Source organism: Penaeus monodon, chromosome 26 (assembly GCF_015228065.2).
Source record: "Penaeus monodon isolate SGIC_2016 chromosome 26, NSTDA_Pmon_1, whole genome shotgun sequence".
Taxonomy (NCBI): domain Eukaryota; kingdom Metazoa; phylum Arthropoda; class Malacostraca; order Decapoda; family Penaeidae; genus Penaeus; species Penaeus monodon.
The window spans coordinates 34,974,311-34,992,686 of NC_051411.1; the positions used below are offsets into that span (position 1 = coordinate 34,974,311).

The 18,376-nt window shown below is 31.5% G+C and overlaps 1 protein-coding gene and 5 non-coding genes across 6 annotated transcripts; 3 read left to right on the forward strand and 3 right to left on the reverse strand.

Annotated features, from left to right (window-relative positions):
• The first annotated feature begins 1,075 nt into the window (after nt 1-1,075).
• Nucleotides 1,076-8,365, forward strand: LOC119589682. The gene is made up of 3 exons (XM_037938270.1): nt 1,076-1,088; nt 1,430-1,599; nt 5,724-8,365. Exons 1-3 carry the CDS (start codon nt 1,076-1,078, stop codon nt 7,965-7,967), a joined length of 2,427 nt encoding a protein of 808 aa, XP_037794198.1. The 3' UTR covers nt 7,968-8,365.
• Nucleotides 8,366-10,333: 1,968 nt separating this feature from the next.
• On the forward strand, nt 10,334-10,406 carry Trnaf-gaa. Its single transcript has one exon. It is a non-coding gene; the product is annotated as a tRNA-Phe (tRNA).
• A 349-nt stretch (nt 10,407-10,755) lies between these two features.
• Nucleotides 10,756-10,828, reverse strand: Trnaf-gaa. The gene has a single exon. It is a non-coding gene; the product is annotated as a tRNA-Phe (tRNA).
• Nucleotides 10,829-13,003: 2,175 nt separating this feature from the next.
• On the forward strand, nt 13,004-13,076 carry Trnaf-gaa. The gene has a single exon. It is a non-coding gene; the product is annotated as a tRNA-Phe (tRNA).
• Nucleotides 13,077-13,441: 365 nt separating this feature from the next.
• Nucleotides 13,442-13,514, reverse strand: Trnaf-gaa. The gene has a single exon. It is a non-coding gene; the product is annotated as a tRNA-Phe (tRNA).
• Nucleotides 13,515-15,893: 2,379 nt separating this feature from the next.
• Trnaf-gaa lies at nt 15,894-15,966 on the reverse strand. Its single transcript has one exon. It is a non-coding gene; the product is annotated as a tRNA-Phe (tRNA).
• Between the last annotated feature and the right edge of the window lie 2,410 nt (nt 15,967-18,376).

Genomic DNA, 18,376 nt, shown 5'->3' on the forward strand with positions numbered 1-18,376 from the left:
TCTCTATTATTTTAAAAATTAAATTATTACCCCTTTTTATATTAATTAAAATTTTAAAATTTTTTTTTAAATATATATATACCCCTTTTTTTAATATAAAAAAAATTTTAAAAAAATTTTTTATTTTTTTTTTTTTTTTTTTTTTTTAAAAAAAAAAAAAAAAAAAATATATAACCCATATAAATATATTATTAATATATATACAAAAAAAAAAAAAAAAAAAAAAAAAAAAAAAAAATATAAATATATATATAAAAATATTATATATATATAAATATATTAATAAATATATTACATATATAATATATAATATATATCCCATATAAAATAAATTATATAATATATATAAAAATATAATATTATATAATATATATTAAAAAATATATATATATTATATATATTATATTTATAATATATATATATACAATAAATAATTTTAATAGATTATATATACATATAAATATATATTATTTTTTCTAATATCTAATCTTTCATCTATATCTTTTATTTTTATTTAAATTTATATTTATATTTATATATATATAAATATATATATATATATTTTTTTTTTTTTATATTTATATTATTTTTTTATATTTTTTTATATAATATAATTAAATTATATAAAAATAATATATTATATAATATATATATATTTACACATAACATATATACTATATATATAAATGAAAGCCACTATATTCATTTATTCATTACACATTCTCATTTGCTACTGTTCTTCATAATCACTTGCACCTTTCCTCACCCACGTTGTAGTACAAAGGAAAAAAGGGTAACTGCGTAAAACCAACCATCCATCGCGTCGACCCACCTTGCTCGAATACTTGGGTGGTTCAGGCGATTCGCTTTCATTTTGAGGAACTCTCTCAATAGGAGGGGGTCTTCCCATTGGGGTTTTGTTCCCATCCTCATCCCCGTCCTTCGTCTCCATCATCGTCGTCCTCATCCTCGTCATCCCCATCTACATCATTATCATCTGAATTGGCATAGTCCAAAGGTTCTGTAAAGAGTGGATTTTCTATAAAGTAAGAAATACAGCAATTGTCCTCCTCAGATGCTTGTGCACAGTGCATTAGAGGGGAAGAGAGAGAGAGAGAGAAGAGAGAGAGAGAGAGAGAGAGAGAGAGAGAGAGAGAGAGAGAGAGAGGAAAAAAAAAAAAAAAAAAAAAAAAAAAAAAATTATATAATAATATAATATATTTTTTTTTTTTTTTTTTTTTTTTTTTTTTTTTCTCTCTCTCTCTCTTCTCTCTCTCTCTCTCTCTCTCTCTCTCTCTCTCTCCTCCTTCCTCTCTCTCTCCCCCTTTAATGCACTGTGCACAAGCATCTGAGGAGGACTAAGTGCTGTATTTCTTACTTTATAAAAAAAATCCACTCTTTACAAAACCTTTGGACTATGCCAATTCAGATGATAATGATGTAGATGGGGATGACGAGGATGAGGACGACGATGATGGAGACGAGGACGGGGATGAGGATGGGAACAATACCACAATTGAGGAAGACCCGCTCCATATTGATGCAGAGTTCCTCAACATGAAAAGCGAATCGCCTGAACCACCCAAGTATTCGAGCAAGGTGGGTCGACGCGATGGATGGTTGGTTTTACGCAGTTACCCTTATTTCCTTTGTACTACAACGTGGATGAGGAAAGGTGCAAGTGATTATGAAGAACGGTAGCAAATGAGAATGTGTAATGAATAAATGAATATAGTGGCTTTCATTTATATATATAGTATATATGTTATGTGAAATATATATTATATATTTAATATATATATTATATATATATATATAATATTATATTTTTTAAAATATAATAATAAAATTTTAAAATAAAAAAAAAAAAATATAAAATATATTTTTTAAATATATTATAAAAGATATATAATTATAATATAAAATATCATTTTAATTTTTAATTTTGATATATATATTTAATAATATAAATATAATATTTATATGAAATATATATAATCATATATATATTTTATTTTTAAAATCTTATATATAAAAATTAAAATTATATTTATATATTATTTTTTTTTAAAAATATATTATATTTTTATATAAATATATATTTAATAAAAAATTTTTTTTAAATTTTTAGTAATATCTTATATTTTTTTTTATACTTTTAAATATATATTTTTTCTATGTTATATAAAAATGTAATATATATATAAAAATATATTTATATTTATTTAAATATTTTATATATATAAATATATATTATATATATATTATTAATATTTTTTTTTTTTTTTTTTTTTTTTTTTTTTTGATTATATATTATATATAATTTATTATATATTTTTTGTTAAAAGATTTTATTGTATTTTAATATTGTTTTTTTTATTTTGTATATATATTTTTATATGTATATATATTGTATATATATATATTTATATATATATATGTTTTATATATATATATTTTATATATATATATTTTAATTATAAAATATTTTGTTTTATATATATATTATTATTTTTATATTTTATCTTATATAAATAATATAAAATATATATAATATATATATATGTTATTATATAATTTTTTTTTTTTTTTTTTTTTTTTTTTATTATATTTTTATTTTATATTTATTTTCTTATAATTTATATATTTTATATTAAAAAATATTTATATACATATTTATATATATTTTTTATATGTATATATATGTTTTAATATTATTTTATTAAATTTTTATTTTTAAATATATTTTAATTTTTTTAATTAATTTATATGATTATTTTGTAATATATTTTTTATTATATATTTTTTTATAAAAAGAAAATTAATTAAAAAGATTATATTTTAAAATTAAAATTTTTATATATATTTTTTAATGAAAGATTTTAATTTTTTTAAAATTACAATATATATACATTTTATATATTTATATTTTTAATATTTTTTAATTTTATATTTTATTTTTTGTTTTTTGTAAATATAAAATTTTATTATATATATAATTAATTTTAATAATTTTTATAGGGATAGATTTTTATATATAATATAATTTTATATATTATATAAATTTTATTTTTTTAAGAATATTTTTAATAATATAGTTTTAATGTTATATCTATTTTGATATTTTATAGATTTTTAATTTATATATATTTTTAGGTTATATAAAATTAAATTTTTTTTAAATATGGGTTAAAAGATAAATAAAAGATTATATAAAATATAATATATATGATAGATATTTTATAATTTTAATAAATATATAATAATATATAGATTTTTATGGGTATTTAATTTATATATATTATTTATATATTATAAAATTATATATATTCTTTTATATATAGATATATATTTTTAAAATTTTTTATAATATTTTATATATTTTAATTTTTTAATATATATATAATAGGGTATATATTTTTAGTATATAGAAATATGTATATTAATATAATTTTTATCGATATTTTATAATATTTTTATATATATTATATTTTAATATATATATTTTATATTATATTATATATATATATATATAATTTATCTATTTATTATATAATATATATTTTTAATTTCCTATATTTTTAATTATTTTGTTATAGGGTTTTTATATTTTATTTTATTTTGTATTTTAATATTTTGTTATATGTTTTATCTATATTTATTTTATATATATATGTAAATATAGGGGGTATATATGAAATAATATATTATATATGTATATATGAATATATTATTTATTAGTTTTATATTTATATATATATTTTTAAATTAGATATAGTTTTTTTATTTTAATAGATGTATATTTTGTATTTTAAAATATATAAGTATATATGTATATTTTATTTTATTTTTTGTATAAAATTTATTATAAAATTTATAGGTATTTTATATATATATTTTGTATATATGTATATAAAATTTATGTATATATATATATTATAATGTATATTTGGTATATATATATATATTATATTTTAATATATATATATATTACAAAAAAAAACCCTACATTTATATAAAATATATAACAACATATATAATATGTATTTATACATATACAATATATTTAAAATACATTAATAAAAAACAAATTTTTAATATATATATATAAAATATATAATATATAAATGTAGATATTTAAATATGTAAATGTAATTATAGTATTGTATATGTATGTATATTATATACATACATACATATATAATAATTATATATTAATATTATATACTTATATATATAGATAGATAGATAGATAGATATGCATATTTTATATTTTACATGTTTTATTTATTTATATCCCAAACATATTTCATAACACTATACAAATATATACATAAAAGACACACCACCCACAAAAACAAAAAACACCACACACACCCCACACACACCACCCACACACACACCCCACACACACACAAACCCACACACACACACACACTTTCATACATGTATATATTTCATCATACACTTTCATACATGCATACCCATACATACATACAGATTACATACAGATATATGCATACATACAGATATATACATATATACAGATATATACATATATACATATATACATGTATATATATGTATATATATTATATATACATATATACAATTTTTATATGAAAATTATACATTTTTATATAAAATATATTTTTACATTTCTTTATATATACATAAAAAACATATTTATATATAATAAAATAATATTTATATATAGACATATATAACATTATATATATAAAAACATATAACATATAAAATTAAAATATATCCCATATATACATATACATAAATATTTTATATATATTATTTTTATATATGTATATATATGTATTGAAAATTATTTTAATATATATAAAAAAATCATATTTTATATTTATATAGGAAATATACAGTATATAAATATATTATATATATTTTTAAAATATATATTAAATATTTTAACCCTATTTAATATTTAATATTATTGAAAATAATCAATTTATTTTATACATATATATATATTTTATATAATATAAAAACACTTTTAATATATATACAATTTATATTTTATACATATATTTTTATATCCCTTTATCTATACATATTTATTACGTACACCCCCACAGATATAATCTATATCATATATATTATCATAATATATATATCTATATATATATTCTTATATATTTTATATACATATATATTATATATATATATTATAAAACATATTAATATATAATATATTATACAAAATATAAAATATATTATCTATCAAATCTACTATCTATCAAATTATCTATATTATATAAAATTTTAATATTTATATATATAAAATTATATTTATTGACCCTATTTAAAATTTGTTGGGGCTGTTTGTGATCCAGGGGTTTAACATGGGGCGGGGGGACTAGCAGTTTAGTCCCCCTTTGGGGGTGATTTGATCTCTCTCCTGGGATCCAAAGTTAAAAAAGAGTTTCCTTTTTAGGGTCTGTGAAATACCAGGGTCTTCCTTTTTTTTTGGATTTAGGCCCCATATGAGTGAGGGAAAGGTTTTAAGTTTTGAAAAATTCCTAAAAAAAATATTATTTGTAAAATGACAATACTTTCCCTTTTAACCCGTTTTTTTTATTTTAAAAATGATATTTTTTCTCTTCCTGTTCCGCTATCTATGGCTGTTTGGGCGGGGACCCTGGAGAAGGGGTTTTAAACTAGGTGAATTTTATCGTAGATTAACCTCAAAGCCCTACAGGCAAATAAAAAAATTCAAATTGCGGTCTAAGAAGACTAAAAAGCCACTGAAGAAGTCTAAGGCAAAGTTGAGAGTGAACCGGTGCTCCCAGTGTTCCTGCCAGAGGAGCAATGATGATCACCGTGAGTGTTCAGCTCATGCACAGTGCTCCAGAAGCGGGCACTTTGATCCTCTCTCATGTGAAATCTGTTGTCCCAGTGTTCAGGCACTGCTGGATGCAGATACAATTGATAAGGACTCTGAACACTGGAGGAAGCTGAAGAATCGGTTCCTAGTTGCAACAAAATGGGCTTCTAGAAAGAATGTTCCAATGAACTGGCTGGATGAAAAGCTAGCACACAAACTGCAGATTGTCAAGGATCCTAATCACACCAGCACTGTAGCATCACAAGTAGCAGTTGCTGAATCCAAGGTATCACAGGACAAGCTTGTGGATGAAAAGGCAAGCATTCCACTCCATTCGCAAGAGTACTTTTCATTCTCTTCCACAGATGAGTCCACAGGGTCAAATTATGGTTCTCGTACAAATAGGAGAAAGAGAAAGAAAAAGAGAGCCGCTCAGTGTTCTTGTTGCTTAATACCAATCAGAGAAGACGGGCATCGCAAGTGCTCAGCTCATGCTTCCTGCACAAAGTCTGGAATCTTTAACCCTCAGGCTTGTCGTATATGCTCACCACATGTTAAGGCTTTACTAAAGGCAGAGACAATTGACAAGAAATCTGTCCATTGGAAGGCATTAAAGGGTCGCTTCACTAATGCAAAAAAGTGGGCCTCAAGAAAGGGTCTTGTTTTGAAATGGGGAGATGACAAGCTAGCACATGCACTCCAATTGAATAGAGAGTACATGCGATCAAAGAGTGAGGTTTCCACAGCTTCCCCTGCTCAACAACAATCCAACATTCCCAGTTCCGGCACTATTCAAGAGAACCAATTATCTCAGGACAAATTCAGGGATATAGTATATCAATATGTCACCGAGGTTCTCAAGGAGAAGTGCAGTGAAGACCTCTTGCAAAACTTGCCTGCAGCTCATTCTTCCAAAGCGTCCAGGGGTAGGGGGGGTAAGGTTGGATCTTTCTCATCTTTACCGCCACCAAAAAGGAGAAGAAAGATTTCTCCTCATTCTGCATTAGACCACTCTCTGTCAGCAAAGGAAGGGTCATCTTCTGGTTTACATCCTGACATGGTACATTCCTCCATTCCTTCCTCTTCCTTTGAGTCAGCTATGCCTCTTCCATATCCAGTAACCACAGATAAACCACCTGCCATAGGTGTGCTTGGAGAGGGTACAGGTAATTCTCTTCCGGGTATATGGTTTCCAGTGCCGTCAGATTGGAATGTTAGTATGGTCGGCGGTAAACTCGTTGCTACTAAACCATTTGTGGATGAAAACGGTGCACTATCTCGTCAACCGATTGATAATGTTGAGTTTCAAATCACACGGAACTCGGGGAACAGTGTCATGAAATGTAGATATGTTCCTTCAACAGACAGCAGTACGTATCATTCGTGGGAGGCGGCAGTGAACAGGTTGAAGCAGTCTCTGGCTGAAGCAGATCAGCTTTTCCCAGATAAACATTCCAACATTACTGTAGCTCTGTCTGCCACATCAAATGGACTAGATGTAAATTTTCATCAAGAGCCCTCTGAAGTATTAACAGCGCTTGGAGAAGAGTTTGTAGAGCTGTGGAAATCTGTAGCGGATGCATATGCACCGAGGATGCTGTCTCTGCCTCCAGGATTCACAGGTGTGAGTTCCATTGCTGGGCCATCAGCTTATGCACAGACACTTCGATTCCTGTCTGCTCCTCGCATCCAAATGGATGACATTCCTGTGCACCTGCGTCGGCCTCGGATTCATTATGTTGAGGCGGATGGGAGAACTCGGCAATCCGCATTAGCTTTGAGTTCAGTTCAGGCTGCTTTGGCATATGGCTCAGACTTTGCTGGCAGGATGGCTGAGAAATTACAGTCTGATCCTGAGCTGGACGCAGTATCCGTGATCCGCCTTTTACAACAGCAAATGCTAGATGCAGCGCAGTCATTGACATTCCACGTCAAGGACCTTCTTAAACAAGCAATTCACTTTCGACTTTGCCTGCGTAAGGATACGCTGCCGAAAGTACCTGAAAGCCATCATTATAAGATCGTGAAGGGGGATCCCTTTGCAGCAGATATTTTTGGGCCGGCTTTAGAAAAGGCTATGAATATCAAACCACCTACGACAAAAGACTAGTCATATGACACAAAAGGGAGTTTATTCTCCCTTAAGCCCTTTTAGCTCTAAGTAGAACTAAGTATTTCCGAAGCATTTCCAGCTTCACTTTTAAGCAAATATCACTTTCTAGAAAGACATTTTCATAGTGCAACCAGTATGAAAGATTGTAGTGACGTAACAGAATAAAAAGTTGAATGTAGAAAAAACATTTATGAATACAGGCTGGATGCAGCTTAGAAATGAAGTTCGTAATAAGTGTTTATGAATGTGGTACGTTGCATGAGAATAGTACGATGATGAAATAATGTTATTTTTTGTATGACCAGTTTTAAAACCGTGTCTCATCTAGAATGAGACTAAATTTAGGGAGTAAAACTGAAATGGTAAAATTACAATAAAATTTACAAGAAGTAAAACGACATCTTTCATTTACTTTAATCAAAGGGACTTAAGCTTCATCAAAGTAATATCTGACACACAAAAGAAATTGTTGTAAAAAATGATTTTGAGGGTATCATAGACTTCGCATTTATTGTGCACAACTTTCTGGAATCGAGTTGTGGCCTGTGTTTTTCACATTTATAGCCAACCGATAATTCTGTGATTTATAATGCCAGAAATGAAGTCCTAGTTTTGTAAAATTACAAAGACAATTCAAGGGATTTTGAAATGTTATTAAAATTTTGGTATTCATCATGAAAAGCCCTTTATTACGAGGGTTCGGTTAGACCAACAATATACAATCTTCTATAGTACAACTTTTTTTAGCAGACATGAATCATAGAAAGGATACGAAGTGAAAATTAAAATCTGAATAGAATATCAAACAATCTGAAGATCTAGGGAAAGGGCTTGTTGACGAAACGTTTGGAGATATAAAAAAAACCCTACTTCTGCATACAAATCTTTTTCTCCAAGCTTATATCCTAAATCGTTCAGTCTGAGGAACGATATCCGCTGAACCATCGGCTCTTTGTGCATGTAAACTATATTAGGTTCCGGGTGCTGGAAATGGCCTAAGGAATGGTTCTGTAGATACGTGCTTAGGACGTAGCTATCGCATAGAAGTAAGGAAATAGCACTTCAGGAAAACTCTAATTCGTAATTACTATCCTGTTAAAATAGACAGCCATTTTCGTTTCTAAATGCGGAGTTTACCCAATCTAACCATTCAAGCTTTTAAATTTTCTTCGCGAACAAGGTGACGGTGAACATATCTAATTTAGATAATGAGGTTATTTAAGTTCCTTGTAGGGATCTGTGTTCTTACTAAGTGAGTGTTGAGATATGGATGTCCCAGATCTGTTGGGCCCTGAATAGTGTTAAGACTCAAACCAGGGACCTTTAGAACTCCAGCCTAACGCTTATTCCAATAAGGTCTATCAAGATTTGCCATGCTTCTCGGGCATTGCTTTAACGGTAACTTCTCTGACGAACCCCCACCCCAGTCCCTTGCTCGATGTAGTCGGGGGGGGGGGGGATAATAGGTAAGATTCATCGGAATCTGAATAAAGATTTTTCATAGGAACTATTTTTCCTACAATTGATGTTCAAATTTCAGCATCAGGCTTGGGGTGCGTAGTGAATGAGTCTTAATGTATTATGCAGAATATTATCCTGTTAATCATTATGTAGTCAGGATTGTCGTGACTGCTATAAAACACGATTTGGATGGTTGAACACGCCACCCCTGTAACAACAATGTTTTTAGTTAAAATATAACCCCTTCTGGGCAATGCAAGAACAACTATGCTACTACTGTAGGGAATAAGCAACTGCTCTGACAGCCTACTTATAATTCCACGTTTCGGTGACTTTTTTGCGTACGAATATTTTATTAACCACTTTTCTGTTAGGTTCCCAGAAGCTAAAAAAACGGAGAATATTTTGTATTACCACATACAGTTAAGGAAGATTTAACTGTGGAGATATTGCTACCTGGTTTGTGAGGTTCTAATATTGTCTGAAAGTAAAAATCAACTTCAATTAAATGTCCTACGTAGTATCATTAATGTGAATAAAAGAGGAAAAAAGCATTTACTTTTTCTATGGTATTAAACGAATGATTAATCAGAAGCAATACACAGTGGGTAGAGCTGGCGGGAGAACTCGTGAACTGTGTTGGGGACAGCCTTAAGTAATCGTTCTTATCTTCATTTAGCTTCTAGGGAAGGTATTTCAGAAAACTCTGAGACTACATTTATATTCAGGATTCAGTGTGTACATGAGGATTAGCTTTGTGTATAAATATTAATTGGAGTTAGATGATCATGATAATGGGTAAAAACATATGGAGCACATCAAAATTGGAGGGTTGCTATCTTGGACTTAAATAGTAAATGTAATCGAGCAGCAAATGTGAGCTTTGTTTCTTTGTATAATGTGCCTAGATAGCTCAGTTGGGAGAGCGTTAGACTGAAGATCTAAAGGTCCCCGGTTCGATCCCGGGTCTGGGCAGTTTTGCCAACTCGGCGAACGGCTGACGCGTGCCAACTGGACGGGCGGCGGGAGAGCGACGGGCTCGGTGCGGAAACCTTATCGCTGTTTTGAGGGCAAGAGCTGGGTTCTTGTATCAAGACCAGCGTTCCAAGTTAGTAATTATTCTCTCCTGCTTTCTCTCTCCGTCTCTATTTTTCTCTTTCTTACTCTCTCTCTCTCTTCTCCTCCCCCCCCCCCATTCTCTCTCTCTGTCTCTCCTCTCTCGCGAGAGAAAGCGATAAGGCTTCCCACAGCCAAGGCCGGCTGCTCTTCCTGCCACGCGACACTGTTGCCACGCGGTCAGCCGGTTCGCCGGTTATGACAAAACTGCCCAGACCCGGGATCGAACCGGGGACCTTTAGATCTTCAGTCTAACGCTCTCCCAACTGAGCTATCTAGGCACATGAAATTGGTAAAGCTCATATGTATTTATTGTCTGTATTTAGGAAGTTATTGATTATATTCAATGAATGAGTAAATAATAGCAACTCTTCGGTTATATCTTGTATCTGTCTGGTTTTAACTAGCCTCATGTAATTATCACTGTTAACCATTACCAGTGAACATATGTAGATCTATCCATCTATCCCTTTGCTCATATACCTATTTCGCTCTGCCTGTCTGTCTGTCTCTCTTGCCCACTTACGCGTTGGACACGCTCGCCTCACACATTCCTATCCATTGTATCAGCACGGAAGAGTGTTTTGCTATTCATTCCTATCTCATGTCACATTCTGATCCACCTCTTTGGTCGTCATGCAATATTCCTCTTTCAGTCCCGCACACACTACTATCCTATCCCCGCTTTGCAACAACCCCTACCTCTGCTTTTCTTCTCTTATTCTCACTTCTCCGCCCCCCCCCCAACCCTCGGAATCCCCTACCTTTTCCTTTCCTTTGACAACGTATTCTCCTTCCTCAGACGCATAGATATCTTCCATGTGATCTAATTTTCCTTTTTACTTTACACTATACCCCATCAGATCCCCCTTTACCCTTTTCATTACAATACTAACTTCTAGTACTGTTCAACTTCTAACTTTACCCTCATCATTAACTTATTAGTAGCCCTTTCCGCCATTATACTTTGCCATAGTGCTATGTGACCTCGATGTTTAGCACATTGGTTTTAACCATGAACCATTAACTATATTAAGTTCTGGCCGCTTGGAAATGGCTTGCAGATTTTAAGTACAGGAAATGTAGGCTTTCATATATCCATAGTAAGTAAAGGGAAACTTCTTGCACCAGTTCTGGGATTTTTCAAGTAGTTATGAAGATCTCTTTGTCGTAATTAGTATCCTGTTAAAATAAACAGCCATTTTCCCCTCTAAGTGCTGAGTCTACGCATTCAGGCTTTTAATCTACTTCGTGAACAAGGAATTTAGATTAGAAAAAAATATTACAGAATGTTCCTTTTAGAGTTCTGTTATGTGTTCTACCAAGTGAGTGTTGAGATACAGATGTCCCAAATCTGTTGGACCTTGAACAGTACTTTGGCTCAAACCAGGAACCTTTAGAACTCCCGTCTAAAGCTATCAAGGCATGCTATACATATCGTACATTGCTTTAACGTGAACTTCTGACAAAGAGGTTCAGTGATATGTGAAGAAGTGAATAAGATTCATCGAAGGGATCTGAATAAATTAAATTTTTAATGAAAGATATATTTTCCTACTATGGATTTTTTTTGAGTTCAGCCTCAAATTTGGAGTACGTATTGAAAGACTCTTAATGCACAATCTACAATATATCCGTATTAATAATGATTTTGTGCTCAAGATTGTCGTGACTGCAATAAAACACATTTAGACAGTTAAATACGCCATAACCTGATTTATCAATTAAGATACTACCCATCATCAGAACACGTGAACATGTGTGAAACGCCTCAGTAATCTTGTTTTCCACTTAGGTCTCGAGAAATATACTTTAAAAAAATTTCAGATGCTACATATTCATGGCAAATGCACTTGGGCCTTAATAAATAATAAAATTTGAAGTACGATTTATATAGTAATAAAATAAAATGATGATGATGACTGATGATGATGAAGATGAAGGAAATTGATGTGATGATGATGTTGATGATGAAATAATATAAAATGATGAATTGATGAGATGCGAATGATGAAATATGATGTATTATTGATGTGATGATGATATGATGTATGATGTATGATGAATGATCGATTGATGATAGATGAGATGAATCGATGAAATGATGCTGAAGTAAGTAATGGTGATCTTTAGATGATGATAATAATAAATTCAATCATAAAATGCAAATAATAATAAAAATATAATGCTATATAAATATGTCGTCTATCTATATATGCATAGTATGATACATGAAACTATTTACATAAATGGGTATAGTATTATGGTGAGTTAGACTTCACAACAGCGACAAACAAAAATAATGCAGAATATGTAGATTACCAAGATCGCATTCCTTTATACCTTATATTTTAGTATCTAGTGCTTCAGACATAGAAATGCAAAGATAACAGGTGTACCTGAATAGGCTGCATGGATGATCAAGAAAGTGTGAGCCTTGTTGTAAATAGTTGTGTGCCTAGATAGCTCAGTTGGGAGAGCGTTAGACTGAAGATCTAAAGGTCCCCGGTTCGATCCCGGGTCTGGGCAGTTTTGCTGACCCGGCGAACCGACAGACCGCGTGCCAGCTGGTCGGGCGGCGGGGAGAACGGCCGGGCTCGGCTGTGGAAAGCCTTGTCGCTGGTTTCCGTGGATGAACAGGTTTCTGATATGAAGACTTAAATATTCCAAATTATTAATTTCCCTCCCATGCTTTTTTTTTTTCTCCCGTCTCCATCATTCTCTTTCTCTGTACCTCTCACACTCTTTCTCTCCCTCTCCCTTCCTCTCTCTATCTCTCTCGATTTATCTCGCGAGAGAGAAAGCGATAAGGCCTGTCGCAGCCAAGCCCGGCCGCTCTTCCCGCCGCCCGACCAGCTGGCACGCGGTCAGCCGGTTCGCCGAGTTGGCAAAACTGCCCAGACCCGGGATCGAACCGGGGACCTTTAGATCTTCAGTCTAACGCTCTCCCAACTGAGCTATCTAGGCGCAAAAGAGTGTGTAATAAGGTTCATATTTCTTTATCTGTATTAGAAACACACACACACACGCACACGCACACACACACACACACATACACACACACACACATGTGTATATATATATATATATATATATATATATATATATATATATATATATATATATATTTTTACGCCGCTCGCCTCGTCTCTCTGCCACCAACACAAGGCAGGCTAGGCAGACGGCGTGTTAGTCACAGGGTCGTGAACACTGAACAGCTCCAAGAGGCACCGAGCACCACAGCGTCCCAGAACACCAAGAGGGGAAACGCCAAGTGGGGAGGCAGGGCACGAAATAAACACAAAATGACAGTCTTTCCTTTATTTACACAAGTTATTTACCCGTACACTTTTCTATAGGCACAATACAGGGGGAAACCAGCATGCCACACTGCACGATACAGCTTATAACAGGGCAACACAAAGTTTATATCAGGTCACAAAGGCACACACGAGGTCTTCACAGGAGCAGCACCCAACCGCGTCTCCTGGCTTGTTCCTCCGCTCACCCGCTCACAGCCAGCTGCGTCATGTTTGCCCAGGTCCCTTCATGTTAACGCATGCCCAGGTCATCCTTTTCATGTTAACACATGTTTCGCACAGAGACAAAGACCCACTGGCGTAGCAATATATATATATATATTCAGCTAGTGAGAAAATCCGGTTGTGATATGTTGTACCTGTTAGGTTTAACCCAGTCTGCCTATTTGTGTGTGTCCCTGTCTCCCTCTGTCTCTCTTTATCTGTCCACCTCTCTCTCTCTTTATCTGTCTCTCTTCGTTTCTCTCTCTTATTTGAGAGAAAGAGGAAGATAGAGGAATAGAGGAGAGAAGGGAGGAGAGGGGTAGAGAGGGAAGGGAGGGAGAGAGGGATATATGTGTCTGTGTGTTTGCATATATATGTGTATATAAATACAAATATATATATACATGCACATACATGTATGTGTACACATACACACACGCAAACTACACACACACACACACACACACACACACAAACATAAAAAGAGAGGAGAGGGAGATAATATTATTTACATATATGTAAAATATACATGTGTATACATGTATTTAGATCCACATGTATATGTATATATACATATATATATATAATATATATATGTACATACTGTATATATATAGTGTATGTATATATGTATGTATATGTATATATATGTGTATACGTACATATGTGTACATATGTGTATTTATATATGTGTGTTTTTTTATATATATATTTGTGTATGTATTATATATATACACATATATGCATTTTTTTTCAACAGCCATTTATTCCATTGCAGGCCATCGGCCTCTTTCAATTCATTATTGAGAGGTTATTTGGCAGTGCCACCCTTGCCTGATTGGATGCCCTTACTAATTAACCGCAAACATTTGTGTCACGGCGGCGACTTCCCCCACGACACCTGCGTTTGACTTCTCAAGGCGAAATGTCGTTTTCTCGCCGTGAGATCGGGCTCGAGCTAGCAGTCAGAGCGCACATATATAAGTATATATATCCATATATACTATATATGCATATATACATAAATATATATATATATATATATATTACTAATCTACCTATTTGTGTGTGCTTGTCTGCATGCCTATATATGTGTATTGAATTATTTCAAGATGGTTCATTATGCACCCGGAAACATGATTACAAAGATCACGGTGTCTTATCAGTAAAGTAAAAGATAACTTGAATGGGGAGTAGGAGTGAATAAAAGAGAGGGAGATAGAGACCGAGACATAAACAAGCAAGAAGGGAGAGAGATGGGCGGGGGGGTAGATACATATATACACATATACATATATGTATGTATATACATAGGCTATATATACATGTATATATATACACACATGTATGAGTAGGTATATATACATATACCTGCTCACGCATACATGTATATATACACACATATCTATATGTACATAAATATACATATTTACTTATACATGCATATATGCATGCACGCACGCACATTTACACACATACGTATATACCTATATACATAAGTATATATATATGCATTTTTGTATATGCATAGACACACACACGTATATTATATATATATATATATATATATATATATATATACATATATATACATATATATACACACACACAACACAGACACAAGTGTATATATCTATCTACCTATCTATTTATCTACATAGAAAGCAAGAGTAAGACCAATTAATAACTTTGAAATTCATATACCAAAGACCTGCTCATCTTCGCAAAGCGGCGACAAGGCTTTCCACAGCCGAGCCAGGCCGCTCTCTCCGCCGCCCGACCAGCTGGCACGCGGTCAGCCGGTTCGCCGGGTTTGCAAAACTGCCCAGACCCGGGATCGAACCGGGGACCTTTAGATCTTCAGTCTAACGCTCTCCCAACTGAGCTATCTAGGCACTTAAAAAAAATGAAATAAAGCTCGTACTTATTTTTTTTATTATCTGTATTAGTAAAAGGTGTTGATTACATTTAAAATGAGTCAATAATGCAACTTCAGTTCTGATGTGTTGTGTCTGCCCGTTATTACCCAGAATCGAGTAACTGTCACTGTTAACTATTACCTGCATATATGTCTATTTATTTAACTAACCCTTAATAGATATAACAACGCTCTATCTGCCAGTCTATCTGTCATTATATATATATGTATCCACATATATGCACATACATACATATATACAAATATAATTGTGTGTGTTTGTGTCTGTGTATTATATATATTTGTTTGTGTTCATATATATATATATATATATATATATATATATGTGTGTGTGTGTGTGTGTGTGTGTGTGTGTGTGTGTGTGTGTGTGTGTGCATGTATCTATGTATATATATATGCATATGTATATATCAGTCTATCTATTTGTGTGCGTGTCTGCGTGCCTATTCACGTGTATATATGTGTATAGTAAATTATGTAAAGATAATCAATTATGCACAAAGGTCTTATCAGCACTGTAGAACTAAAGAAAAAAATATCTTCAATGGGGAGTGGTAGTAAATGAGAGAGAGAGAGGCCGAGACAAACAAACAGACAGGGAGAGAGTGACCGAGACAGACAAATAGGGAAAAAGTGAGAGAGGGCAGACAGACAGAGCAGACAGACAGACAGGGGGCAGACATATGTATGCAAGTATGTATATACATGTATATGTGTATAAACACATGTATGTACGTACACACACGCTCACATATATGTATATATGTATATGTTCGTTTATTTACATGTACACATATTTACATATATAATGCCCTATATGTATATATATCTGTATATATGTATGTATATATATTATGTATATCGTTTATTTATATGCACACACATGTATACATATATTCATGTATATACATATACATGTATAAATGCATGCATATACTATTTATATATCATTTAATCATGTATATATGTATGTTTATATATACATATACATACATGTACATATATGTATATATATACATATACATATACCTACTCACATATACGTGTATGCATGTGTATTTAGATACACATGTATATGTATATATACATATATGTGTACATACTGTATGTATGTACTGTATGTATATATGTATGTATATGTATATATATATATATATATATATATATATATATATATATGTGTGTGTGTACGTATATATATGAAAAGATATGTACATATGTGTATTTACATATTGTAAAGGTATTCAATAACATATTTACCATGATGTATAAATTAAATTGTATACTGTTGTGATACTGGGTAATGAAGACCTTATTAATCCGATTTTTAAGTACTACTAAAATATTGCGAAATATTTATACATATTAAGGATGTATATTTAAAAGTTTATTTTCTTTGTTGAAAAGTAAGTTTCCTCGTACCCCCTTATGGTAATGCGCATGCGCGTAGGTATGCCTCAGCTGGTCTTACTCTGCCAGATAATCGGTCACTTTGCCATACCACTTGTTGGAGTGAACACTGTGACCCTCGCCTCGTGAGTAGGAAAGGATTTAATTAATACGCTAATTCGCATAACGTGGTATATTGTAAGCGAACTGAATTCGTTGTTTATATTTATCTCTTGTATTTTCAGTCTTTTTATGTATATTTGCTGACGCCAGGCGCCACGAGACTTTGCTTCACGTGCCCCCCGAGGTTAATCGGAGCAGCGCCAAACTTAAACAAGCCCCGTGACACCTGGGCCGTTTGACACGCTCGCTGGGACGTGGATATTTACATTGATTTTTGTTTTATTTGTTTATATTTGTAAATATATATATGATAATGGTTGACATCCTTTTATACCCCAATTAATGAAGTGAAAGCATAATTAAATAAGTAATCAATCAAAGACGAAGTACACATTAAATAAAGATCCTTTACACTAATGTATATTTATGGCATATATATATATATATATATATATATAAATATATATATATAACAGACAGACAGACAGGGAGAGAGTGACAGAGACAGACAAATAGGGAAAAGTGATGAGAGGGCAGACAGACAGAGCAGACAGACAGACATGGCAGACATATGTATGCAAGTATGTATATACATGTATATGTGTATAAACCATGTATTACGTACACACACGCTCACATATATGTATATATATATATGGTTATTTACATGTACACATATTACATATATAATGCCCTATATGTATATAATCTGTATATATGTATGTATATATATTATGTATATCGTTATTTATATGCACAACATGTATACATATATTCATGTATATACATATACATGTATAAATGCATGCATATACATATTTATATATCATTAATCATGTATATATGTATGTTTA

What these genes read in the sequence shown, in the direction of transcription:
- LOC119589682 (XM_037938270.1), top strand. An exon ending in CACCCAAGTATTCGAGCAAG is followed by an intron (nt 1,600 to 5,723) that starts GTGGGTCGACGC and finishes TTAACCTCAAAG; the next exon opens with CCCTACAGGCAAATAAAAAA.